This window comes from Lepidochelys kempii, chromosome 3, assembly GCF_965140285.1.
Source record: "Lepidochelys kempii isolate rLepKem1 chromosome 3, rLepKem1.hap1, whole genome shotgun sequence".
Classification (NCBI taxonomy): domain Eukaryota; kingdom Metazoa; phylum Chordata; order Testudines; family Cheloniidae; genus Lepidochelys; species Lepidochelys kempii.
Genome location: NC_136382.1, coordinates 122,518,935 through 122,541,073, shown reverse-complemented (window position 1 = coordinate 122,541,073; position 22,139 = coordinate 122,518,935). Strand labels below are relative to the sequence as shown.

At 41.8% G+C, this 22,139-nt stretch overlaps 1 protein-coding gene across 5 annotated transcripts in view; it reads right to left on the bottom strand.

Moving 5' to 3' along the window:
* MAP3K4 (mitogen-activated protein kinase kinase kinase 4) overlaps positions 1–21,934 on the bottom strand; it is a 144,594-nt gene extending 122,660 nt beyond the window's left edge. For 2 of the 5 annotated variants that reach the window (XM_073337847.2, XM_073337848.2), the window contains exon 1: positions 21,670–21,934. In XM_073337847.2, coding sequence (XP_073193948.2) covers positions 21,670–21,749 — 80 coding nt within the window. In that variant the 5' untranslated portion in view covers positions 21,750–21,934. Of the gene's footprint in view, positions 1–6,125; positions 6,381–21,669 lie in introns of all 5 variants that reach the window. The other 3 variants (XM_073337845.2, XM_073337846.2, XM_078852214.1) reach the window with 2 other exon arrangements.
* Positions 21,935–22,139: the final 205 nt, after the last annotated feature.

Genomic DNA, 22,139 nt, shown 5'->3' with positions numbered 1-22,139 from the left:
CTTTCTTCTCATTAAAAAAATAAAATACTAGCCTCATAGGGCTCTTGTTCCACCGCCCATATGAAAACCATGGGATCTGGCTCTTGAAAATGTACCAGTGAGACACTATACGCTTCTGTTACTTCCTACTAAGAAAATTCATGACTGATGAACCAAAAGTGGATCATCAATCTATTGGAGGATGGTAAAGGTGCTTTTATAAAACAGTCTGATTTTCTTTTCTTAATTTTAAATGGTAATTAGATTAAAGCACCATATGTCTATTTAGGGCAATCCAATGGCCATTTCCATTGGAAGAAGAATGGCAGCTGCATCATAAAAACTTTTATATGACAAAAGCTGAGATTTGGGGCATTAATGAAGCTAGTGGAAAATTCTATAACTCACTTATGATGGTATTAGGGAATTCAGGCCTTTGTGTAGACTAAAAGATACTTTTTGAAATGGATAAAAGGCTTTGGAATCACAAAATTTATGTAGCTTTTGAGAAATAATGTGTTCTGCCTTGGTGGCTAGAATATACCTTGACATCATATACTATTTATTTTCTGGAAAAATCATGGATTATTTATTGTGCGATTAAAAAGGGGAAAAGTCCCATTTTTTTTTCAAACCCTCCTGAAACTTTAGCAATGCTTTTGATCTATGCATCCCAATCCCTAAATCTGAACTATTATCTAGAGTAAAATTGATAAGAAACATTGTCCATAAAAGCTGAAGGCAGGTGCTGTGTAAATTGAAAGAGGTGTGAAAGCTATGTACTCCCTACTTTCCTCCTAAGTAATATTTGGCATCAATTTTTTTTCTGTAAGCCTGCCACCAGTATATTTTAGCCTCTTTAGTAGCTGTTCATTTTATCACACCCTTTATTTCCTTAGTTGGCTTAATCTTTGATTTTGTTTATTTTAAAAAATTTCTAATGCACGCTGTGCAATATCTGGCCTTGCACTTGTTCAACATATTCACTTTCACACTAATTTCCTACAGTTCTCCCTCCCTTAATCATTGTATTCATTGACTCCATAACTGTCTTCTGTTCAACATACTACTGCTCTGAAGACACTACACAAGGGTTAAAACAGCTGTAACTTCACCTTCTGTTTTCCACAGTTCAAATGATTAACACTTCAATTTTGTAGCCTCATTAAAATATGTCACTAACCTCTCCATACAGCTAAGCTTCCACTGATCCTGGTTTTTGTTGTTGTTCTGTTTTTTCCTCTCTATCCTCTCAAATACTCAAGTCAAATCGTTTTTGTTGTTACATTATGCGTGTTCTTTGGCCAACAGATAATCACCTTGGATTTGGGCAAAGACTAAGTTGTGGTTGCTTAGGATAGCTGAAAAGGGGTAGCATAGGTGACCCTACAATTGGAACTGAGTAAGGATCTGCTGAGTAAGCTGTTCCTGTTTTCACATACTCACTCAAACTGCAAAAGAAAGTCTCTGAACAAAATATTAAGTTAACAATTTCTGTGACAGGTTTTCTTCTTGTTGGTAGGAAAAACACTACAGAAACAAGCGGCTGACAATATTTATCTTACATAACAAATATACAAGAGTATAAGCTATTTAAAGAGAAAAACTAGTGTCCTACTTAAATCGTGTTTCACGAAAACAGAAATTATAACAAGATAAACATTTAGCATGTACATTAGATCAGCTTTTTGTCAGCCAATGCTTGCCAACCTGTAGCAATGCACATCTCCTCAGAAGTGGCACAAAAGCCTACAAGCAATCACAGTTACAGAGATCAACTGGTTAAACTTTAGGTGCAGAATAATAAATTCAGATCTGGTGACTGTACTTTAGCAGACTATACTACAGTAGCTAGAGTAACCATCCACGAAAACAGTCACTGAGATGTGCATTTCACACACTGCTGTTGTAAATAGCTTCTGGAAGTTTCAAAAACATTACACAAAGTGGACAATAGAGACCTCGGTATAGAAGCAGCATTGAGAGAACAATGTAAAAAAATCTCAAGGAAAAAAGTACAAACAACTCTCTGAAGACCTTCAGTAAAAAGCAACGAACAAATCTTTAACTCATTTTTTTTTAGATGCTGGAATTTTATGAAATGGCAGCAATACACTCAATTATTTGGTATGAAGAGAAAAACAGATTGTAAGCCCCCTCAGGCAAGGGCCTTCTTTTTGTTCTGTGTTTGTACGGCATCTAGAACAACAAGGTCCTACTCTATGATTGGGGACCCTAGCACTATGCTAATACAAATAAATAATAAAATAATATTATATACTATGCAACTTTCAAACTGCACACTCATGAAAAGATAGTGGCCTGAGTAACAAAAAATATGCAAAGTTTGTGACAGCCCTGTACATCCCAGGGATAAATTTCTACTACTGCCTCCTATGCAAAACTGCAGCATGTCCTTTTAGGGTATTACAATAGGCTATTCAATATTTCCTAATAAAGATTCTCATTCATGAAGGATCCAAACATAAATACAAAATAAAGTTACTATGCCTTCTGTATCCAGCATTTCTGAGCAGTTTGTATGTGAAAACCTAGGACACTAATATTTTCCACATTAGAAACACATACCTCTGAGGCCAAGAAAAATACAGAGATCATGACAAATCTGTGACACAATTTGCATTAAAGAAGCCAATAACATGCTCAATTAGAGGTAAAATACTATTACCTCTTATCAAGCATATTATCAATCATATTAAAGCCTTATCAAGCATATTAAAACTATTTTCTACCTGCATACAATTGTGAGGAGATATAATGAAGCATGAACATTGTTTCATCATCATCCTTGTTAAATCACCACCAGAGACCACGTGTTACAATGGTCCTCTTGGAAGTTTTTCTTGTCCTACCTAGAGTCTGTAAAAAGGAGTCAGAGAATGAAGGGTGGAAATGAGCAAATTTGTTTGAGAAAGGAAAAAGAAAAAGTGTCATGAGCAGACTAAGGATTGGAGCTCAAGGTAAATCCCTGCGGCAGAAAACATTCCTGGCTTCTTCTTCTTTTTATTTTTTCTTTTCTTTTCAAAGCAAAGGGAGGGGACAGGAGGAACTCTGACAACTGAAATCTCATGTTTTGGAATAAGGGCCTGAGAGAAACGTCCACTACTCATCTTTCCTCATAAGAGCTAGTGAGAACTGGAGCACTGAGAACCATCGTATGTCCCAACTTCAGCACAGAAAGCCCACTACTGACTTGAGTTGAAGGGGAGAAATAGGGCTGCAGGACTGAGTGATGTGATGCTCCAGGTTTCCAGGACTGGAAGATCTTCTAATCACTACTCTGTCCCTGTGAGGAGAAGAGAGGTTGGAACAATAAACCTGTAAAGCCACCTGAAGCAACGTTTGTCCTGGAGCACAGAGAGAGGGCTGCTGAAGCATGGCAGCCATTGAAGCATGGCTCAGAATATCTTGCAGGATGTACATCCACCAATAGCACAAATAATTCTTACAGAATTACGCTAATGCAGTAAAGGATGCAGAAAGTGTCTTCTACTCTTCTGCCATCAATGCAGCAGAATCACAGCAGACAGAGCTATTCTGCACAGTAAACCAAGTAATCAACTAAGACCTTGGACGCTGACCAGACTGCATTATCCATCTCTATTCCCATGACAGAGTTCAGTCTCGTCACACTTACAGAAACTCAAGTAGCCATGAAGAATATTAGAACCTGTGAAACAGATCCATGTGCCTCCTGGGCAGTGAAAGACAGTGAAATACTATGCCCACTAGTAAAGGACATGTCTTCTTCTGTGAAGCACACTTACCAAACTCCTTGAAAGAGACAATAACCTGCCCAACCCTCAAAAAGCCATCACTCAATCAAGGAGACATCTCCAACTACCATCCTGTCTCCAGTCTCCTATTCTGGGAAAAGTAATTGAGAAAGCAGTAATCACCAACCTTCTACAACATGTGACATCAGCCAATTCCTGGATGCCTCAGAGCACAGCAGAGACAGCTCTAGCAGCACTAAAGGACAACCTCCACATGACCATGGATACAGGCAAGATCTCCATATTCACAATAGTGGACCCTCTACTGTATTAAAAACTGAGGATCACAAGATACTGCTAACCCATTTACATGACACAGCAGGAATAGGTGACAGAGCATTACAATGGCTCCAATCAGGCTAATGTAGTGCCAATCTTTAAAAAAGGGAAGAAGGAGAATCCTGGGAACTACAGGCCAGTCAGCCTCACCTCAGTCCCCGGAAAAATCATGGAGCAGGTCCTCAAAGAATCAATCCTGAAGCACTCGCATGAGAGGAAAGTGATCAGGAACAGCCAGCATGGATTCACCAAGGGAAGGTCATGCCTGACTAATCTAATCGCCTTTTATGATGAGATTACTGGTTCTGTGGATGAAGGGAAAGCAGTGGATGTATTGTTTCTTGACTTTAGCAAAGCTTTTGACACGGTCTCCCACAGTATTCTTGTCAGCAAGTTAAGGAAGTATGGGCTGGATGAATGCACTATAAGGTGGGTAGAAAGCTGGCTAGATTGTCGGGCTCAACGGGTAGTGATCAATGGCTCCATGTCTAGTTGGCAGCCGGTATCAAGTGGAGTGCCCCAAGGGTCGGTCCTGGGGCCGGTTTTGTTCAATATCTTCATAAATGATCTGGAGGATGGTGTGGATTGCACTCTCAGCAAATTTGCGGATGATACTAAACTGGGAGGAGTGGTAGATACGCTGGAGGGCAGGGATAGGATACAGAAGGACCTAGACAAATTGGAGGATTGGGCCAAAAGAAATCTGATGAGGTTCAATAAGGATAAGTGCAGGGTCCTGCACTTAGGACGGAAGAACCCAATGCACAGCTACAGACTAGGGACCGAATGGCTAGGCAGCAGTTCTGCGGAAAAGGACCTAGGGGTGACTGTGGACGAGAAGCTGGATATGAGTCAGCAGTGTGCCCTTGTTGCCAAGACGGCCAATGGCATTTTGGGATGTATAAGTAGGGGCATAGCGAGCAGATCGAGGGACGTGATCGTTCCCCTCTATTCAACATTGGTGAGGCCTCATCTGGAGTACTGTGTCCAGTTTTGGGCCCCACACTTCAAGAAGGATGTGGATAAATTGGAGAGAGTCCAGCGAAGGGCAACAAAAATGATTAGGGGACTGGAACACATGAGTTATGAGGAGAGGCTGAGGGAGCTGGGATTGTTTAGCCTGCAGAAGAGAAGAATGAGGGGGGATTTGATAGCTGCTTTCAACTACCTGAAAGGGGATTCCAAAGAGGATGGCTCTAGACTGTTCTCAATGGTAGCAGATGACAGAACGAGGAGTAATGGTCTCAAGTTGCAGTGGGGGAGGTTTAGATTGGATATTAGGAAAAACTTTTTCACTAAGAGGGTGGTGAAACACTGGAACGCGTTACCTAGGGAGGTGGTAGAATCTCCTTCCTTAGAGGTTTTTAAGGTCAGGCTTGACAAAGCCCTGGCTGGGATGATTTAACTGGGAATTGGTCCTGCTTCGAGCAGGGGGTTGGACTAGATGACCTTCTGGGGTCCCTTCCAACCCTGATATTCTATGATTCTATGATTCCTTTCAACAGAACCCAGAGAGTGGTGACTGGTAACTTCCTTGAAGGCCCTCACGGATCCCTACTAACTCTGCTTCTCTTTGACAGCTACATGAGACTAGAATAGCTAAAGAGACATCCTGGACTTAGCTTCCAATACTGAACTGTATATCTAATTCTCCACTCATGCTACCACACCCACTGTTTTCAAGAGATCAGCTCTTGGATCAACACTACCTGACTCAAATTCAACCTAGGAAAGACTGAAATGATGCTAGTTTGCAGAAGGAAATGCTTTGAAAACTAGTCAGCACATCATCTCCCTCATCCTACTTTGAAGGCATACAACCCCCATTCATCAAATTGGTGCAAAGCTTCAGGATTCTCTTTGACTCCTCATTAAGCTTGGATAATCAGATAGCAGCAGTGTCTAAAAATGCCTTCTTTCATCTCCAGCTCCACCCTTTGCTCCCTCATGAGAGCCTGGCCACAATAATCCATGCACCTATTTCCAGATTGGATGAATGTAATTCACTGTATCTGAAAGTGAACATGAAAACAACGAACAGGTTCAAAATGCAGCTGCCCACTTCCTTACCTGGTTCAGTCTGCCATGAACACATCACGTCTGTGCTCCTGTCCCTCCACTTGCTCTCAGTGCAGTTCCAATTTCAGTTTAAGACCTCAGTCCTAACCTTCAAAGCCTTCAAAGCCTAACCTTTAACAGACCAAGCCCCATCTACTTTAGACACCAAATTTCATAGGAACATAACATAAGAATGGCCATGCTGGGTCAGATTAATTGTCCATCTAGCCCGGTATTCGGTCTTCCAAGAGTGACCAATGCCAGATGCTGCAGAAAGAATGAACATAACAGAGCAATTATTGAGTGATCAATCCAGTATCATTCACTCCCACCATCTGGCAGTCAAAGACTTTGGGAAATCCAGGACATGGGGTCGTATTCCTGACCATCTTGGTTAATAGCCACTGATGGACCTATCCTCCAGGAACTTATCTAATTCTTTTTTGAGCCCAGTTATACTTTTGGCCTTCATAACATCCCCAGCAATGAGTTCCATGGACTGACTGTACATTATGTGAAGAAGTACTTTTGTTTGTTTTAAACCTGCTGCCTATTAATTTCACCCAGTGACCCTTGGTTCTTGCGTTATGTGAAGGGGAAAATAAAACCTTCATATTCACTTTCTCCACACCATTCATGATTGTATAAGCCTCTATCATATCCTCCCATCCCAGTAGTCTCTTTTCGAGGCTGAAGAATCCTAGTCTTTTTAATCTCTCCTCATACGGAAGCTGATCCATACCCCTAATCATTTTTGTTGTCCTTCTCTGCACTTTTTTCAATTCTAATATATCTTTTTTGAGATGGGGGACCAGAACTGCATGTAGTAGTAAAGATGTGGGTGTTCCGGGGATTTATATGATATTTTCTGACTTGTCTATCCTAATGGTTCTTAATATTCTATTAGCTTTTTTTTCTTTTTGTCTGTCGCTGCACATTGAGCAGATTTTTCAGAGAACTATCCACGATGACTCCAAGATCTCTTTCTTGAGTGGTATCACCTAATTTAGACCCCATTATTCGGTATGTATAGTTGGGATTATGCTTTCCAATGTGCATTACTTAGCATTTATCAACACTGAATTTCATCTGCAATTTTGTTGCTCAGTCACCCACTTTTGTGAGATCCCTTTGTAAATTTTCACAGTCTGCCTTGGACTTAAATATCTTAAGTAATTTTTTTTAAAATCTGCAAACTGTGTGTGTCAGGTCACTGTTTGCCCCTTTTTTCAGATCATTGATGAATATGTTGAAAAGCACAGGTCCCAGTACAGATTCTTGGGGGACACTGCTATTCACCTTCTCCACTGGGAAAACTGACCATTTATTTCTATCCTTTGTTTCCCATCTTTTATAAACTTCCAGAGGGGATCAGGTGAAATTCGAGTTTTGTCCATCTTTAGAAAAGGCTGCAGAACTTTCATTTTTAACAAACTCTTTCCACACTTAATGTATGACACTAAACACCCCTTCTACTTGTCCCTTCCCCCTCCTTAAAACAAAAAACAACCTTACAACTTTTTATATCTTATACTCCTTTCCTCAGTAGGATCTGAAACTTCCAAATTTTTCAGGATGCCTTTTTGCCTCCAACGACCTCTTTTACTCTATTATTTATACATAGACCTTTTTTTAGTCCTCTCACTATATTTTTTATTTGGGGCATACATTTAACTTGAGCCTCTATAATAGTATTTTTTAAGTTTCCATGCAGCCCGCAAACATTTCACTCCTGTGACTGTTCCTTTTAATTTTCATTTAACCTTCACTCTTATTTTTGTGTAGTTCCCCCTTTTGAAGTTAAAACTACTATGGTGGGCTTCTTTGGTATTTTCTCCCCCACACGAATGTTCTATTCAATCTATGAATTGCCAAGGAAGATGTACTCTTCTGAGACAATGCAGATCATGAAGTCCAGCTCAAAGCATATGCATGCTGGGGGACAAAACCTTTTCATTTGAGAGTATCTGGCTGTGGAACAAACTTCCAGAGGGGATCAGGTGAAATTGGAGTTTTGTCCATCTTTAGAAAAGGCTGCAGAACTTTCATTTTTAACAAACTCTTTCCACACTTAATGTATGACACTAAACACCCCTTCTACTTGTCCCTTCCCCCTCCTTAAAACAAAAAACAACCTTACAACTTTTTATATCTCAAGAGAAAATCCAGAGATTTAATCCTAAACCACTGAAGGGATGATTTGACCTTGATAGGCAACATAGCGCAGTTAGTCTGATTAATGATTCCAGCTGAACTAACAGTTATCACATAAATAAAGCCCAAAAGTAAAATCATGCTTTATACCATTTAAGCTCTAGTACATTTTGACCAACACCATTGCCGATTCTCACCTCTTCCCTAGCCTTTGGGTTTCTCACCTTATTTTCACACATCACAGCTTAATGGCAACAAATTTCATTGGGAGAGGATAGCTTTGTCCATCTCCCAGTCTAAATTCGGGGGGGGGGGGGGAGGATTAGATTACAGAAATGCTTTATCCTTCAGCACCTTTTCTTAGAGGTTACAGGGTTTTCATCCTCTGGGGACAGATGTCTGAGAGAAATGACTTATGCAACAGTAATCTTAAGTACTCTCAGCTTAGTCACAGATAAAAACAAGAAAAGTGAACTGCACTCATCTCTTGAAAGCAGTATGCTCCCTGACCACTCTGTCCAGACTGTGTGCTGGCCAGCTACCAACTCCTCCACTCTTGCTCTCCCAGAAACTGTTTTTCAAGCCCTGTCTTTGGGTCAGCTTCCATGTCCATACAATCTACTTTAGATCTGTAGCATTGTTCTTTTTCTATAAGAGCTAACTCACATCCACTGGCTGAATACACTCAGTCTCCATCTTGGCTGAACACAGAGATACTTAGATGTGGCCCTTTTTAAAATTTCTTTGATTAATTTCTCTTCCAATAAAATAAATTCACAGAACCTAGATATTATGTCACACACACCAAAAGGCTCCGACTCTACCACTGAGAAAACAGCCTTGAAATTTATCTTTAAAATGAAGTGAAAAGCCATTATGGCTGATCAGCTATTTAAAAAGATTTATATAAGTTAGCAATGGTCTGTAAAAGTTACTGTTGAAATGTAACATAAGCATTGCCACCTTAACTTACTCCTAAGTTTAATGTATTGCAACAGTGTTATCACACAATTTTGTATATTTCCCAGACAGTCCCTGACCCAAAGACATTACCATCCAAATAATTACTCTGTAGGGTTAAGTAGTTACAATGTAGGGCTCTGGGTGGAACTCAAGCAGATCAGAATATTAAAAAGTTAATCAGGAGGCAACTAGAGATTTGGGGAAGAAGTTTGAAAAATATACAAAATCTGGTACTGAATACCATAGCTCCTACCACCCAAGTCATCTACCCAAATATGCCCTACTAGTGGGTGTTCAATAAAAGTTAACAAGCAAGATCACTATCAAAATGAAAGCAATCAGTATTAGAATTAAAAAGCCGGGCCTGATATACAGAATGAGCTATATAAGCCACAAAACTCCTCTGTACATGCCAACTTTTTCTGAAAGGAGAAAAGGAAACGAAGTTGTAAAGATAAGGCCAAGAAGTGAGTCAGGAAAAGAAATTCTCCTTCATCACATTTTCACCTTTTAAACTGTCTTATGGCAGAAATCCAAGCCATATTCACTTTTGTAATTTTGATTCAGTAAACATTTTTCAACTACCACTTCAAAAGAGAAACAGAAGTAATCCCACAGTTTTTGACAAATATTTCTGACAAATATTCTAAAGAGCACACAAAGTTGACTTCAATTTAAACTGAGAGTTTTTAAAGGAAATATGCCATTATTTCTACAGTAAACGTTTGTGAATGGACTCCTAACAGTCACCTGATGAAACAAATATAAAACAATTTTTACTTAAGTATTATCTCTTTTTGAGATGACAGCATTTATCCAGATGGTGATGACTTGGAAGGGAAAGAACTAAAAATTTCCCCAAATAAATCATTTATATACAAGTTTTCAGAATCTAAGCTTTCATTAAAACTAAACTTCACAGCACAAATGTTATAAAAGTATACTAAAACTAAATAAGTGCTAAGAGTATTAAAGTACCCAAAATTGATCAAGATAATCTATAATTTAAAAATAAAAAATAAAATAAAATAAAATAAAATGGGGAAACAGCAAAACTTAATATTCACACACTTAAGCCACAGGCACAAAGTAAACAATCAGGAAAAAATATATTATTTTGGTTCCAATCTTCGATGTTATTTGTAAAAAACAATAAGTGAAAAGTGTTCAGGCAGATACAATAATTTACAAAGGAGACACCTAAAGACCATAACTGCATGATGTGAACAAAGGCTCTTCAGTAAAGAAAGTTACATAAAGACTAGAATTTTGCTTAGTAATCTGAGACAATCGTAAAATGCTAATCATCATCTTTGGGTCCTCCTAATGCCTTGTCTATACTGGGCATTTGTCCTGGTTACAGCCCTTGAAGGTCAACCCCCAACGTGGCTGCACCAGTGCAAATAGGCACAGGTGCTCTAAGCCATGATTTGCACCAATGCAGCTAACCCCTGCTTGACACCAAAGTAAAGTGCACCAGTACCAGTCATGATTTACAGTGGCTTTCCTTGTCTGCACTAGGGGCTTGTGGCAGTGCGGCTAGGCTAGCAACCTGCCACCAAGGACTGTAAATCCCCAGCACAGGTAAGGCCTTAAGAGACAGATGTGCCAAATAAGTACTTCTGCTGCATGACCCTGATAAAATTTCTGAGAGTCTAACATTTTCCTCAGAGAGATGAAATACTTTTCTGCAAAATACTGCAGGGGGAAATAGCTATTTTCACTTCTAAATGGGGGCTCAAAGCCAAATAGTTTTCTCTTTAACGGAACTCCATAGATACTGTACCTAGAAAGAGGGAAGATGTCTCTCACCCACTAACGCCCTTTAATAAAAATAAAAAGCCATCCCAAACAGAGATATGCTGAGGCTATAGTATAGTTCCTTTCTCCAGGATATCTCAAATAGAGTTCTCTAATTGTAGTCAGATCCTTTCCTGTTAAACTCTTCACAGTCCTACTAATTAATCAAAATCATCTTGGGAAACTGCGGAATAACTACATTTACCTAAAAAATTATCCATGATGTGACTAGCTATATCATTGCACTATTGATACTCTGACACCTTATCCCAACTTTTCATAACATCCTGAGAAGAAAACCCCAAAGCACACTATTATAACTATTTATAATGGAAAAATGTATGGCCAGAGAGTGATGAGGCAAAAACGATAAGTGTAAGTGAAGTGTGTTCAAGTACATTGTGGCTGAAAGTAAAATCTGATCAACATCAAGAAAACAGAGGGTCAAAAGAGAGAATGAATTAAGGAAAATGCAAATAAAGTTTCAATACAATATGTCTGGTTTTTGTCACAAGCAGAATTCACAACTGTTGCAGACTATTTAAATGATCTACAGAAAAGGACTTTTATTCTGCACGTGGTACCAGCTAGAAATAAGTACAAATAAATAAATAAATAAATAGAGCTCTAACATCTTTGGCAGCCCTTCATGTTCTCACCTCAGAAAAAATAATAATCAGAACTCCCAGTTCTTTGTAACTAGTAAAACTGGAAATAGAAAAATATTAACAAATTTTTTCACCTTAGATTATATTGTTTTCAACTCCAGCTTGAGCTTTGTCACTTTTGTAGCATAATATGTAAAGGTGAGTATGTTTAGAACTATGAGTTTTATTCCTTCACAAAAAGCTCATTTGAATAAAACTGTTACTGTTCAAAGGTAACCTACAAACGGAAAAAGAAACGGAGCTGTACCTTTTTTGGGGGGTGCGGGGCATTTCTTTGTGACCTATAAAGAAGGCCTGAAACTTTTGTAGATTTTGGCTGGCTAGTTTGCAAGCTACAAATCCTCCTCCAACAAACTATGAGAGTATCAGCTGGTGAGACACAAATGGATCACCAGCTGGGACTGCAGCAGAAGGAGCAGACCTGGTAGCTGTGCTCCACTCAGTCCTTCAACTACCACCTCTCCTGCTTCCCTCCATGCCCAGGATGACAGTTATTGAAATTGACAATGCATCAATTGTGTCATTGTGTTGCATCCTTTGGTTAGTAAGTATGGTGAATTTTTCAAGCCCTGATATATTCTAGCCCAAACTCTCAAAATTCTACTTGCTCATTCACATGAGCCCACTACTTTCTTTTTTGTTAAATGACATACAGCCAAGATATTAGCTTTTTCATCATGACAGCAAGAGTGACCAAGCACGTTTCAGTCTAGATTTGCAAATTGTTATAATGATTTTACAATGCTGCACTAATGTATTCTTGTGCAGAATCAGAAAGTATCCTATAACCACACAAAAACTTTTAAAGGATTTAAATATCTCTTTAATCGATGTCCCCCACAAAAGACAACCACCATTTACTCTGCCTATATAATTCTATTCTATACACTAAGGGTTTTTATATCACTGCCATCACCATATCTAAGCACCTTCCAGCAGTGCATTAAGCAACATGACTAACATCTGTCATGTGTCTGTTCTCATCTCTTGGGGGGGGGGGGGGAGTGCATGCAGTAGTGTGTTTCGTTTTTAATTTTAAAAAACCCTCTACACACGTATGTTGCTATATTTTTATGTTATAGAAAGCAAGGTCAAAGAAATCTGTCTTGCTCTTTGAGTGCAAGGTGGTGAGGTTTGTGATCATGCTTGGTTCCCGAGAGTTCATTCCAGTTTTGGGTTGGGCTCCGAGAAAGCTCCGTCTCCTGCACAGACAAGATTCTAGTAGAAAGTCCCATTGTGCCAGAGGAATGACTTTACTGATCACAGTCTTCACCCCAGAGTTTTAGTCTATCTTTTAGATACCCTAGGCCCAGGCCATTAAGTACAGTACCTTAGGAGGGAAATAAAGGACTGGCATTGAACATGATTAAATATTCTATAGAAAGCCAGTGTAGGGCGCAGAAGAGGTGTTCACAGAAGCCAGCATTACTGAGGCGATATCCTGCAACAGTCTATATTATCTGGCGTTTTCTTAGCACTGAGGGCTTCATGCCTAAGTATACTGCATTGCTGTAGTCCAGTAGAGAGGTGACGAAGGCATGAATAACTGAGGTGAGGTCACAGTTCACTAGGATAGGATGAGTCTCCTAGGTAATGGGAGATGACAGAAGACATTTCTCATGGATAATGGTAAGGGAGAGCTTAGCATCAGTGAGAAACTCAAGAACATTCCTACACTAAAGAAAGAATTGACCAACTGCAGGTGTGCACTTTCAACCAAAGGAGACTGCACCAGGACTGTAAACTCCTCAAAATGCTATCCTCTGCCCAATCAGCATAACCTCTGTCTTGGTCAGTTTCAACCAGCTGTCCATCAATGAGCTGATTTCATCAAAGCACTAGGCCATCCTGGTAGTAGTGGTGTGGTCATATGCCGCAGAAATGCATTTCACCTGCATATTGCCAGCACTGGAATGACCAGTTCAACTAGTGGCTGCATGCAGATGTTGAATAGAACTGGAGACGGAATTGATCCTTGTGAGACTCCACAAGTGAGGGTTCTAGTAGTGAAGGTGTGGTTTCCCATCACTATTTGTTGGGTTCAGAAGGATGAGAATGGATGTCTACCCCTTACCCCTTGACAGTAGGAGATCATCCATCAGTGCCACTAAAGCGGTTTCAGTTCCATGTCGGCCTGAATCCAGACTGATGCTTATAACCTAGACTCAGCACAATTAGATGAGCTTGAAGTTGGCCTTTGGCTAATGGGAATGGGAAGTTTGACACTGGGCAGTAGCTGGCTATTCTAGATGCATCCAGGGTGGGTTTCTTAATGTGTGGCACCAGTTGTTCATGTCTCTCTTTCAAAAGCCAGGAAAGGCCTGGGTCAAATTCACAGGTCTTGAGTCAAGGCTCCTTTACTGTATCCAGAATTTCTGGCTGAGTGAATGTACTGGACTCTGGGAATGCAAACAGACTACTGGTTGGTGGGAGCAGACAAGGCGGATCAAGGTAGTTTGGGAAGCATCCTCAAATGTGCACAATCTCTTCAGCTAAGTACAATGACCATTCTTTGCAGAGTTTAGTACTCTGTCCTGTACCCTGTGCAAGCTGTAGACATTCAGACGCAATGATGCAGTTTACTATCCTGGACAGCTCTTGGGGCAGGATTTGGCAGATTCAATGGAAGCTGAAAGGAAGGTGCTATTGGCCTGTAATACAGCCACAGCATTGACTTGGAAGAATTCATTTGGTTTCATCCTGCCTGTATTAATCTTCATTTTCCACCATTGGTGTTTGAGTTTCCACCTCTTTCTCTTCATCTAGAAAACCAAGGAGATCTGTGTTGATGGTTAAGAAGGGGCCATCTGGGGGCCAAGATGTCAACGGTTGAAATTAGTATACAATGATAATGACTGGCCAGTTCCTCAACTCATCCTGTGGGTGGGGTACTGCTGTCCTTTAGGAGGCTTTGAAATTTGCTATAGTCCATGAGTCTTCATGATTGAATCAGGGTCACGGCTCTTTCTTGTTGCTTGCAAGCTGGAAGAGCTCTGATCACTAACTTAAAAAGGTAACTTAAAAAGGATGGTCTGTCCAAGGCAGTGTCTGGATCATGATGTCCTTGCTATTGACATCTAGGCCAAAGATCAGGGCCAGGGTCTGACCAGTTATGTAGGATGCATCAGAGCTGACCCATGAAACTTCTTGGGAGGCAAGTGAGGATATGTGTTTTGGGACTTTTGCATCTGTGGCCTTGTCAACATGCATGTTGAAATCTCCATGGACAATACTACCATCAACAAGGTATCAGTGAGCTCCATTATGAACTCTTTAGCCTGTGACGACCTGTAAATGAGTATAAAATCTGCTAGCATTGACTCTGGTTTCTATTGTCAGATGAGAAATTCAAATGAATGTCTCTTAACTGAGGCACCTCTTTTGGAAATAATAAAAAAAAAATGAACACAGTGCCCCAGACCTTCTTGGCCTGTCCAAGTCTGTGATGTACCAAGTATCCTGGAGGGACAAAGGGGGTTAGCAAAGGACTCACATCATCATCTAGCCAGGTCTCTGGGATGCAGGTTATATTGGATGCATCATTGCTGATTAAATTGATTGTTGCTGGTTCGCAGCAAATCTTGCATTGCTCAGCATCAATTTTTATTTCCATTGATTTCTTCTATCTGCTTCAGGCTCGTGCATAGGTAGTTGTCCTCTGCAGTGTATAGATATTAGCTATCCAGAATCTGAATTCTTATGCCTGTTTTGTTTCCTTGGACAATTCCTTTCGATTTGGACTATGATAGGCTAAGGAGTGGATTGTGCAAGGAGATAATTGTTATCAAATGGGTACTCATTTAAGCCAGAACCTTTAAAGTAATTCTTGCAGATTTAGACCTGGTCTACTTGTACCCTACATAATGCCGCATGTAGCTACACACTGCAGTAAAAGGTAGGCTGCATCCACACTAGTCACTGTGGTGCTACATGTAACAGCAAAAGACTCCAGCGAGGGCAGGCAACAGAAAAAGGCTCTGGCAGTGGGAAGGGAGTGGGACACTACAGTGCTGTTTTTAGCACTGTAGACATGGGAGACCCTGTTTAAGCTTATAGAGAGCCATGTAGGGTGCATGGTCTAAGGTTCAGGCACCTAGGACACTCTACACGCCTAAGCAGTGCCCCATTGTCTACACTGCTGTTAATACTCATGCTAGCTGGGCATGCAGTGTCCGTACACTATATGCCACCATAAGTGTAGATGTACCTTTAGAGGAAGAATGTAAAAGTTCAACCCAAAGAGCAGAAAAAATAAAATTGACAAAACACGGGTCAGTTTCACAGCTGCTACTAAGAACCCAGTAGGTACAGTAAAACAGACACAGATTAAGACACTTTCATTTTGTTGTTGCCTGGGAAAGCTATGAGAAACAGAGAAGTCAAGCGCTGAAGTAATTCTCCAGAGAAGAGTCCCCACCCCACACCCTTCAAAAAAAGAGGCAGCTAGGAAAGGGGTAAAGTAGCAGAAACTGTCTAATTCCCCTGGAACAGTCAGAAGGCTAAGGTAATGGGAGATCCACCTACTCCTGCACAAGTCAGAAGAATCTACTATCACTATTAAAAAGACACAAAGCTTCTCTCTTCCAGCAGCCAGTAAGAGTGTAAGTAGTGTAAAAGTAGATTCACATTAATCCCTACTAATAAGATTGAAATGTCAGGCCCCAAGTAAGGAGTATGGGCAGCACCCTGGTAAGAATCCCAGTACTCTTGCCTTTCCCAGCAGCTGGAACTGGAGAGAGTCTGGGCTTCTCATCAGGCATCGCCCTGACACTTCACTGAGCCAGTCACCCATATCTTCCACATTGGCCTCTGGATAAAAGATGCCAGGTAAAGCTTTCAATCCCCATGTAGAGAATATAATACAGATGCTAGTTTTTCTTTATTCTAAACTACATGATGGGTTTCCTCAATCCTTTCCTGAAAAGTATTTTAATTCAGAACTTATGTATCAAGCCAGGCAAGCAACAAATAATTTTAAAGCAATTAACATGTTTTATGGACAAATGCTGAAAACCTGTTGCTCTGCAGATCTATGTAGCAATGAAAGTGTTTTGTGTGTGTAAAACAAGTTAAGTCACAGAGATGGAGAAAGAAGCTGAGCTAGCTGTATCTTCTAATATCTTCTAGAAGCCAATATATTAAATATTCAAGTAAGAGGGTTTTTAAAAATAAAAATGCACTTTTAAAAAGAAGAAAGTAAGTTAGTATAAAAATATTTCACAGGATATGTCTGGATGGAACTTTTTTAAATTTTCAGGTTTCAAGGGAGCAAAGTGTGAAGACTAATTAATATTACTCATTAGATTAAAAATTACCAGTATACCCCTAATCTTTTCCTTCTATAGTCAGTGGATCTGTTTTTCACAACAGCATGGCTTGCATTCCACAAGGGCCAACATCACCAGCTTACATAACAATAAAACCAACCCTGACACAGAAAGCACTAATTAACAACCATGAAAACAACTGAAGCAGCCACACTCTGCAAACTAATCCTTGTTGCTATGAATGCCAAAGACATCTCACCTAGCACTCCATATGTGTGTGGTTTGGGGCAGGGGAGGGGGGGGGGGCGTGGGTGAGGACAGTCACTCACTGATCCCAGTCTCGAACATGTAAACAAGAGACTATGGTATATAAAAGTGGAGTATTTTTTGTCTCTTTAAATACATGAAAAACAATAGATGAAGCTCTTTCAGATTAATTTTCCACTTGAAAATATAATCGGGAATAGAAAATTAGTTTTATATTCTTTTCACTATCAGTCCTACAAATGACAGGTTTCAGAGTAACAGCCGTGTTAGTCTGTATTCGCAAAAAGAAAAGGAGTACTTGTGGCACCTTAGAGACTAACTTGGTTAGTCCTACAAATGTAATTTATCAGCATGAGAAACATACTGAATTCAATTCATGAAACAATACTGGACTTCCCAAAACACTAGATTCCCCAATAGATTAAGCACACAATTCATCATTGCCCTATGGCCAATAAATTTGGCAGCTCAATCGCTGGGAAGTTTCCCAGCCTCCACATGGTACATAGCTGGCACAACAGCTTCAGATGCCTCATTGGCAGCCCTATTCCTTGCTTCTCCACCCAATCCCAAGTCCTGGCACCAGAGCTGTGACAGGAGAAAAAAGGGCTACAGAAACAAAGTGAAAGTTAGGGAATCTCTAAGGCTGTTCTCCCCTTTGCCAAGGACTAAATTGGCACGCAAATCAACAAAGTACAGGTGAACTAAGGACACCTTTTCCTCTATCTTGGATTTTGTGTCAGGCAGTTTTTGGACACACCTGGTAATTGGGGCCTAACAGTTTAACACCTGCAGCCAAAGCTTCTAAACTCTCAAAAAGTGCTAAGCAATTGAACACTTTGAACAAGTATTCTCATTCATATAAGTATGCACATCTTTTACCTTTAAAAGTTTAATACAACCATATTTCATTTGTCTTTAAAAAAAAAAAAAAATCAAACAAGCCACCACATATGAACTCCTGCCCAAACCCCACTAGCAGCATGATTTCACTTGATGCTCTTAAGTGCTCCAGTCTGCCCAGCATTCACTTTTTCTCTTCCTCAAAAACTCTTTATTCTGAGGGGGAGGAGGGGAGGGAGAGGTATTTTTTAGGAAGAAGGAGAAGGGTTGGGAGAAAATATTGTTTTTGGAGAAGGATTCTCAATCAAATATTTTGGAGTATCTTGTAGTAAATACTGATTTTATGTAATTCAAACAAAATGTGACTTTGCACTGTGTGCTTATCTTGATCCAATAAATATATTGCTACAATTATGCTCTGACAAGCTATAGAATCCTTGATTTATTTCAGTAGTTTGCTAGACCAAGACAATGTTTCAGAAATGACAAAACGGGTCAACTTATATTTTATAAATGCAAGTGTATTGTTTATGCAAAATGCACAGAGCCTCACTTCATTGTTTATTCCAAAAGAGAGTACAGTATAAGCACAACAGTGAAATGTGCCTCAACACAAACCTGAAGGACCGGTAATAACGGTAAGAGAGCATCTTTGTGCTCTTATAACTCGACTGGAAGTTCTCAGTTTGTGTCATATGTCATCAAGTGGCCTTCAAATATTCTAGCGAAAACCCTACATTTTAAACACAAAATTTGACAATTAAGTGAAGGGAGCACTGATTTAAAATATCTTGTTTTCAAAACCAAAGGCTCCAATCAGATCCATATGGGCAGACTCTGGAGTCTGTGCAGAGTCTAACCAACTTCAACAGGGTTCTTCAACTTCAACCTCTGCCCACGTAAATCTGATTGTGAGATTGAGGTCTAAATGTACCAGCAATGTTTAAATCCACTGTAATTCTGCTACAAAAACTTTAGCGTACTCTGTTCATTTTTTAAAAAAATAAGCATAAGTTTCCTATAGAACTATGGAAATCATTTTACTCTAAAGGTAAGTCAGTATCTACAGTTCGTATGGAGGTGAATTACAGTGGAGAACAGGCAATTTCACTATACAAACTAAGAATACCCAATTGTTTTGAGACACCTCCTACCCACTCTGAAAAAATTAATGTAAGTATTTAATTTTCATTTGTTGGAAAGCATTGCCACCACACTATCTACACCAGAGGTGGGCAAACTACGGGGAGGGGTGGATCTGGCCCGCGGGACCCTCCTGCCTGGCCCCTGAGCTCCTGGTCTGGGAAGCTAGCCCCTGGCCGGTCCCTCCCCTGCTGTTCCCCCTCCCCTGCAGCCTCAGCTCACTGTGCCGCCGGCGCAATGCTCTGATTGGCAGGGCTGTGAGCTCTTGCTGGGCAGCGAAGCTGCAGAGCCTGGTGCTCTGGGCACTGCAGCTGTAGTGCCGCCAGCCACCGGTGCTCCAGGCAGCGCAGGAAGGCGGCAGGGGGGGTTGGATAGAGGGCAGCAGAGTTCAGGGTGGTGGTCAAGGGACGGGGGTGTGGATAGGAGTCAGGGTGGTCAGAGGGCGGGGAACAGGAGGGTTGAATGGGGCCAGGGATTCCGGTGGGGGGGGGGGGAACAGTCAAGGAGGGGTGGATGGGGCAGGGGTCCTGGGGGGGGGCATCAGGGGGCGAGAAGCAGGGGGGGTTGGCTAGCGGGCAGGGGCCAGGCCATGCCTGGCTGTTTGAGGCATAGCCTCTCCTAATCAGCTCTCCATACAATTTCAGAAACGCCATGTGGCCCTCAGGCCAAAAAGTTTGCCCACCCCTGATCTACACCCACATCCAGCTCACATAAACTGGATTTTAATAAGCAGGATCCACCAGAGGTCAGAAGTGGCCCTAAGCAGGAAATGCACGGGCATGCTCTATTCGTGTGGGAAAGTAATCTACTGTACATGAAGACACTAAATTTGACTCTTAGTTTGGGGTCTTGATTATACCAGTTTTGTTTTTAAGTCTTTTTCTGCTTAATCTGAACTGCTACTATTAGAAGACCTCTGAAAAGAAACTGGGGAACTTCTGAATTCATTTGTCCTATTTGCATTTACAAAGCATAATACTCCTGTTAATGTCAATGTGAATTAGTATGAGACAAAATTATTAACATATTAACAATCACAGGCTTTTATGACAACATTTTTAAAAATTATTTTACTTAAAAGATATTAAAGCACTGACCTCCCCGGGCTCAAACTAGTTGCCATCCAACTTCACAGCCTTAGTCCAAACTATATCTAAAAGTAAATAACCATGTCCCTCTCAACACATTACAGTAATAAAAGAGTCACTAGCGACATCCAAGAAGGATCTCATTAATGTGACTGCACTTAGTTCTTCCTTACAGTGCACCTGACTCTTCCCCTTATGTTACTAATTGTACACACTTGAAGGGTTTTAAAAGAATGTTTCCTGCATGCCTCCTGGTGAGAAGTAATGTATCAACAGGATGTTATTTTAAAGAGAGAAATAATTGCTAGGGAATTAATAACTTGAAGTTATGCAACAGTTCTGCAGCTAGTTGGAATCATTAAAACATTACGTTATTTGCATACTCATCTCTCAGAGGGGCTGAGATGGAGACTTGCAAGAAGCCAGTTTGAGTTCAGCATGTTCAGCAGGCAGAGGTAGTAATAAGAAGCTTGAGACTGTAGATAATGTTTTAAAATGTTTTCTTCTATCAGTTATCTATTGCAACATTGCCAAAAGCAATAATTTAAGGAAGAGGTGCTTTCTCTGAGACACTGCTGTTTTCTCTAAGAGCCACAGAGATCTAACTACCTATTTTTATCCAGAACAGCTACAAAATCCCCAAACCTTCTTGCATGCCTATATTTCGGTCGGCACGGATAGGTCACCCTGTGCCTCCTTCACTGAAAAACAATAAGTGATTTGAATGGGTTTTCTTCTCCTTTTCGATCTCAGGGAATGTGCCACCTCCATAAAACATTGCCAGTTTGTAAAGCTTTTCGGGGGGAGATGGGAACGGGGACGCCTGTTTCTTTTGTGAATGCTTCAGAACCCTCATCCTCGCCTGCTGCTCCGGTGCGTGTTGAACGATCACAGATCTACCCACAAAGCGCTGCTTTTCCCCACAGCCGCCGCCAGAGATTTGCTGTCTAACGAGTTTCTCCTCCGGGGCCGTTTGCGGAACGGCTGAAGCAGCCGCAGCTGCGGCTTTTCCACCCAAGGAGGAAAAAATCCCCAGTGCAGCCGCGCGCGAGCTGAGTGCGGGACGCGGGGGGCTGGGAAGCGCCCCGCCACGGGCGGGGGGAGGTGGGCAGCCCCCAAATCCACGCCCCAGCGATGCGCGGCAAGCGGCTCCCAGCTCCCGCAGGGGAGAGGAGGCTGCCCCGCCTGTGCTGATCACGAAGGCGCCAGCACCAGGGGGCAGTGGGTCGGGGGGGCAGGTAGCTGCTCCGGTCCCCGAGGAGGGAATCAGGGGCGGCCGGGAAGGCTGGCTCACTATGTGGCAACCGGCGGGCCGGGCCCCTGTCTGTGTGTGGCTCGTTATTTGGCAGCGGCGGTCACTGACCTCCCCGGGCTCAGCCCCGGCGGCGGCGGCGGCTCCTCCATGGCGGCGGCAGCAGGGAGCAGCTCGGCGACGTCTCTCATGCATGCACCGAGGTCGGCATGGCAGCAGCGGGCCCCTGTCTGCAGCCCGGCGCGGAGCGGCGTTGGGGGGGGGGGTGGGAAGGAGCGGAGGGGAGGTGTCTCTACCCGGCTGCGGGGATCCGGCCGCGAAGAGCCGCCCGCGCGGCCGCCATCTTGCAAACAGTCCCAGGGGGCAGAAGCCGGAGCAGCGCTACGGCGCGCGCCGAGGGACAAGGGCAACCACAGGCGCTCGCGCCTCCCCGAGCGAAAGAAGCGGGAGGGGGTGGGGCGGTGTTAGAGCTGTCACTAGCCTTTCCCAAAGGGCCGCCTGCATCCCAATAAGGCTGGGGGGACCGAACGGGGGGGGGGGGGAGTTAATATGATGATGTCATTGATAAATACGTTGTTTGT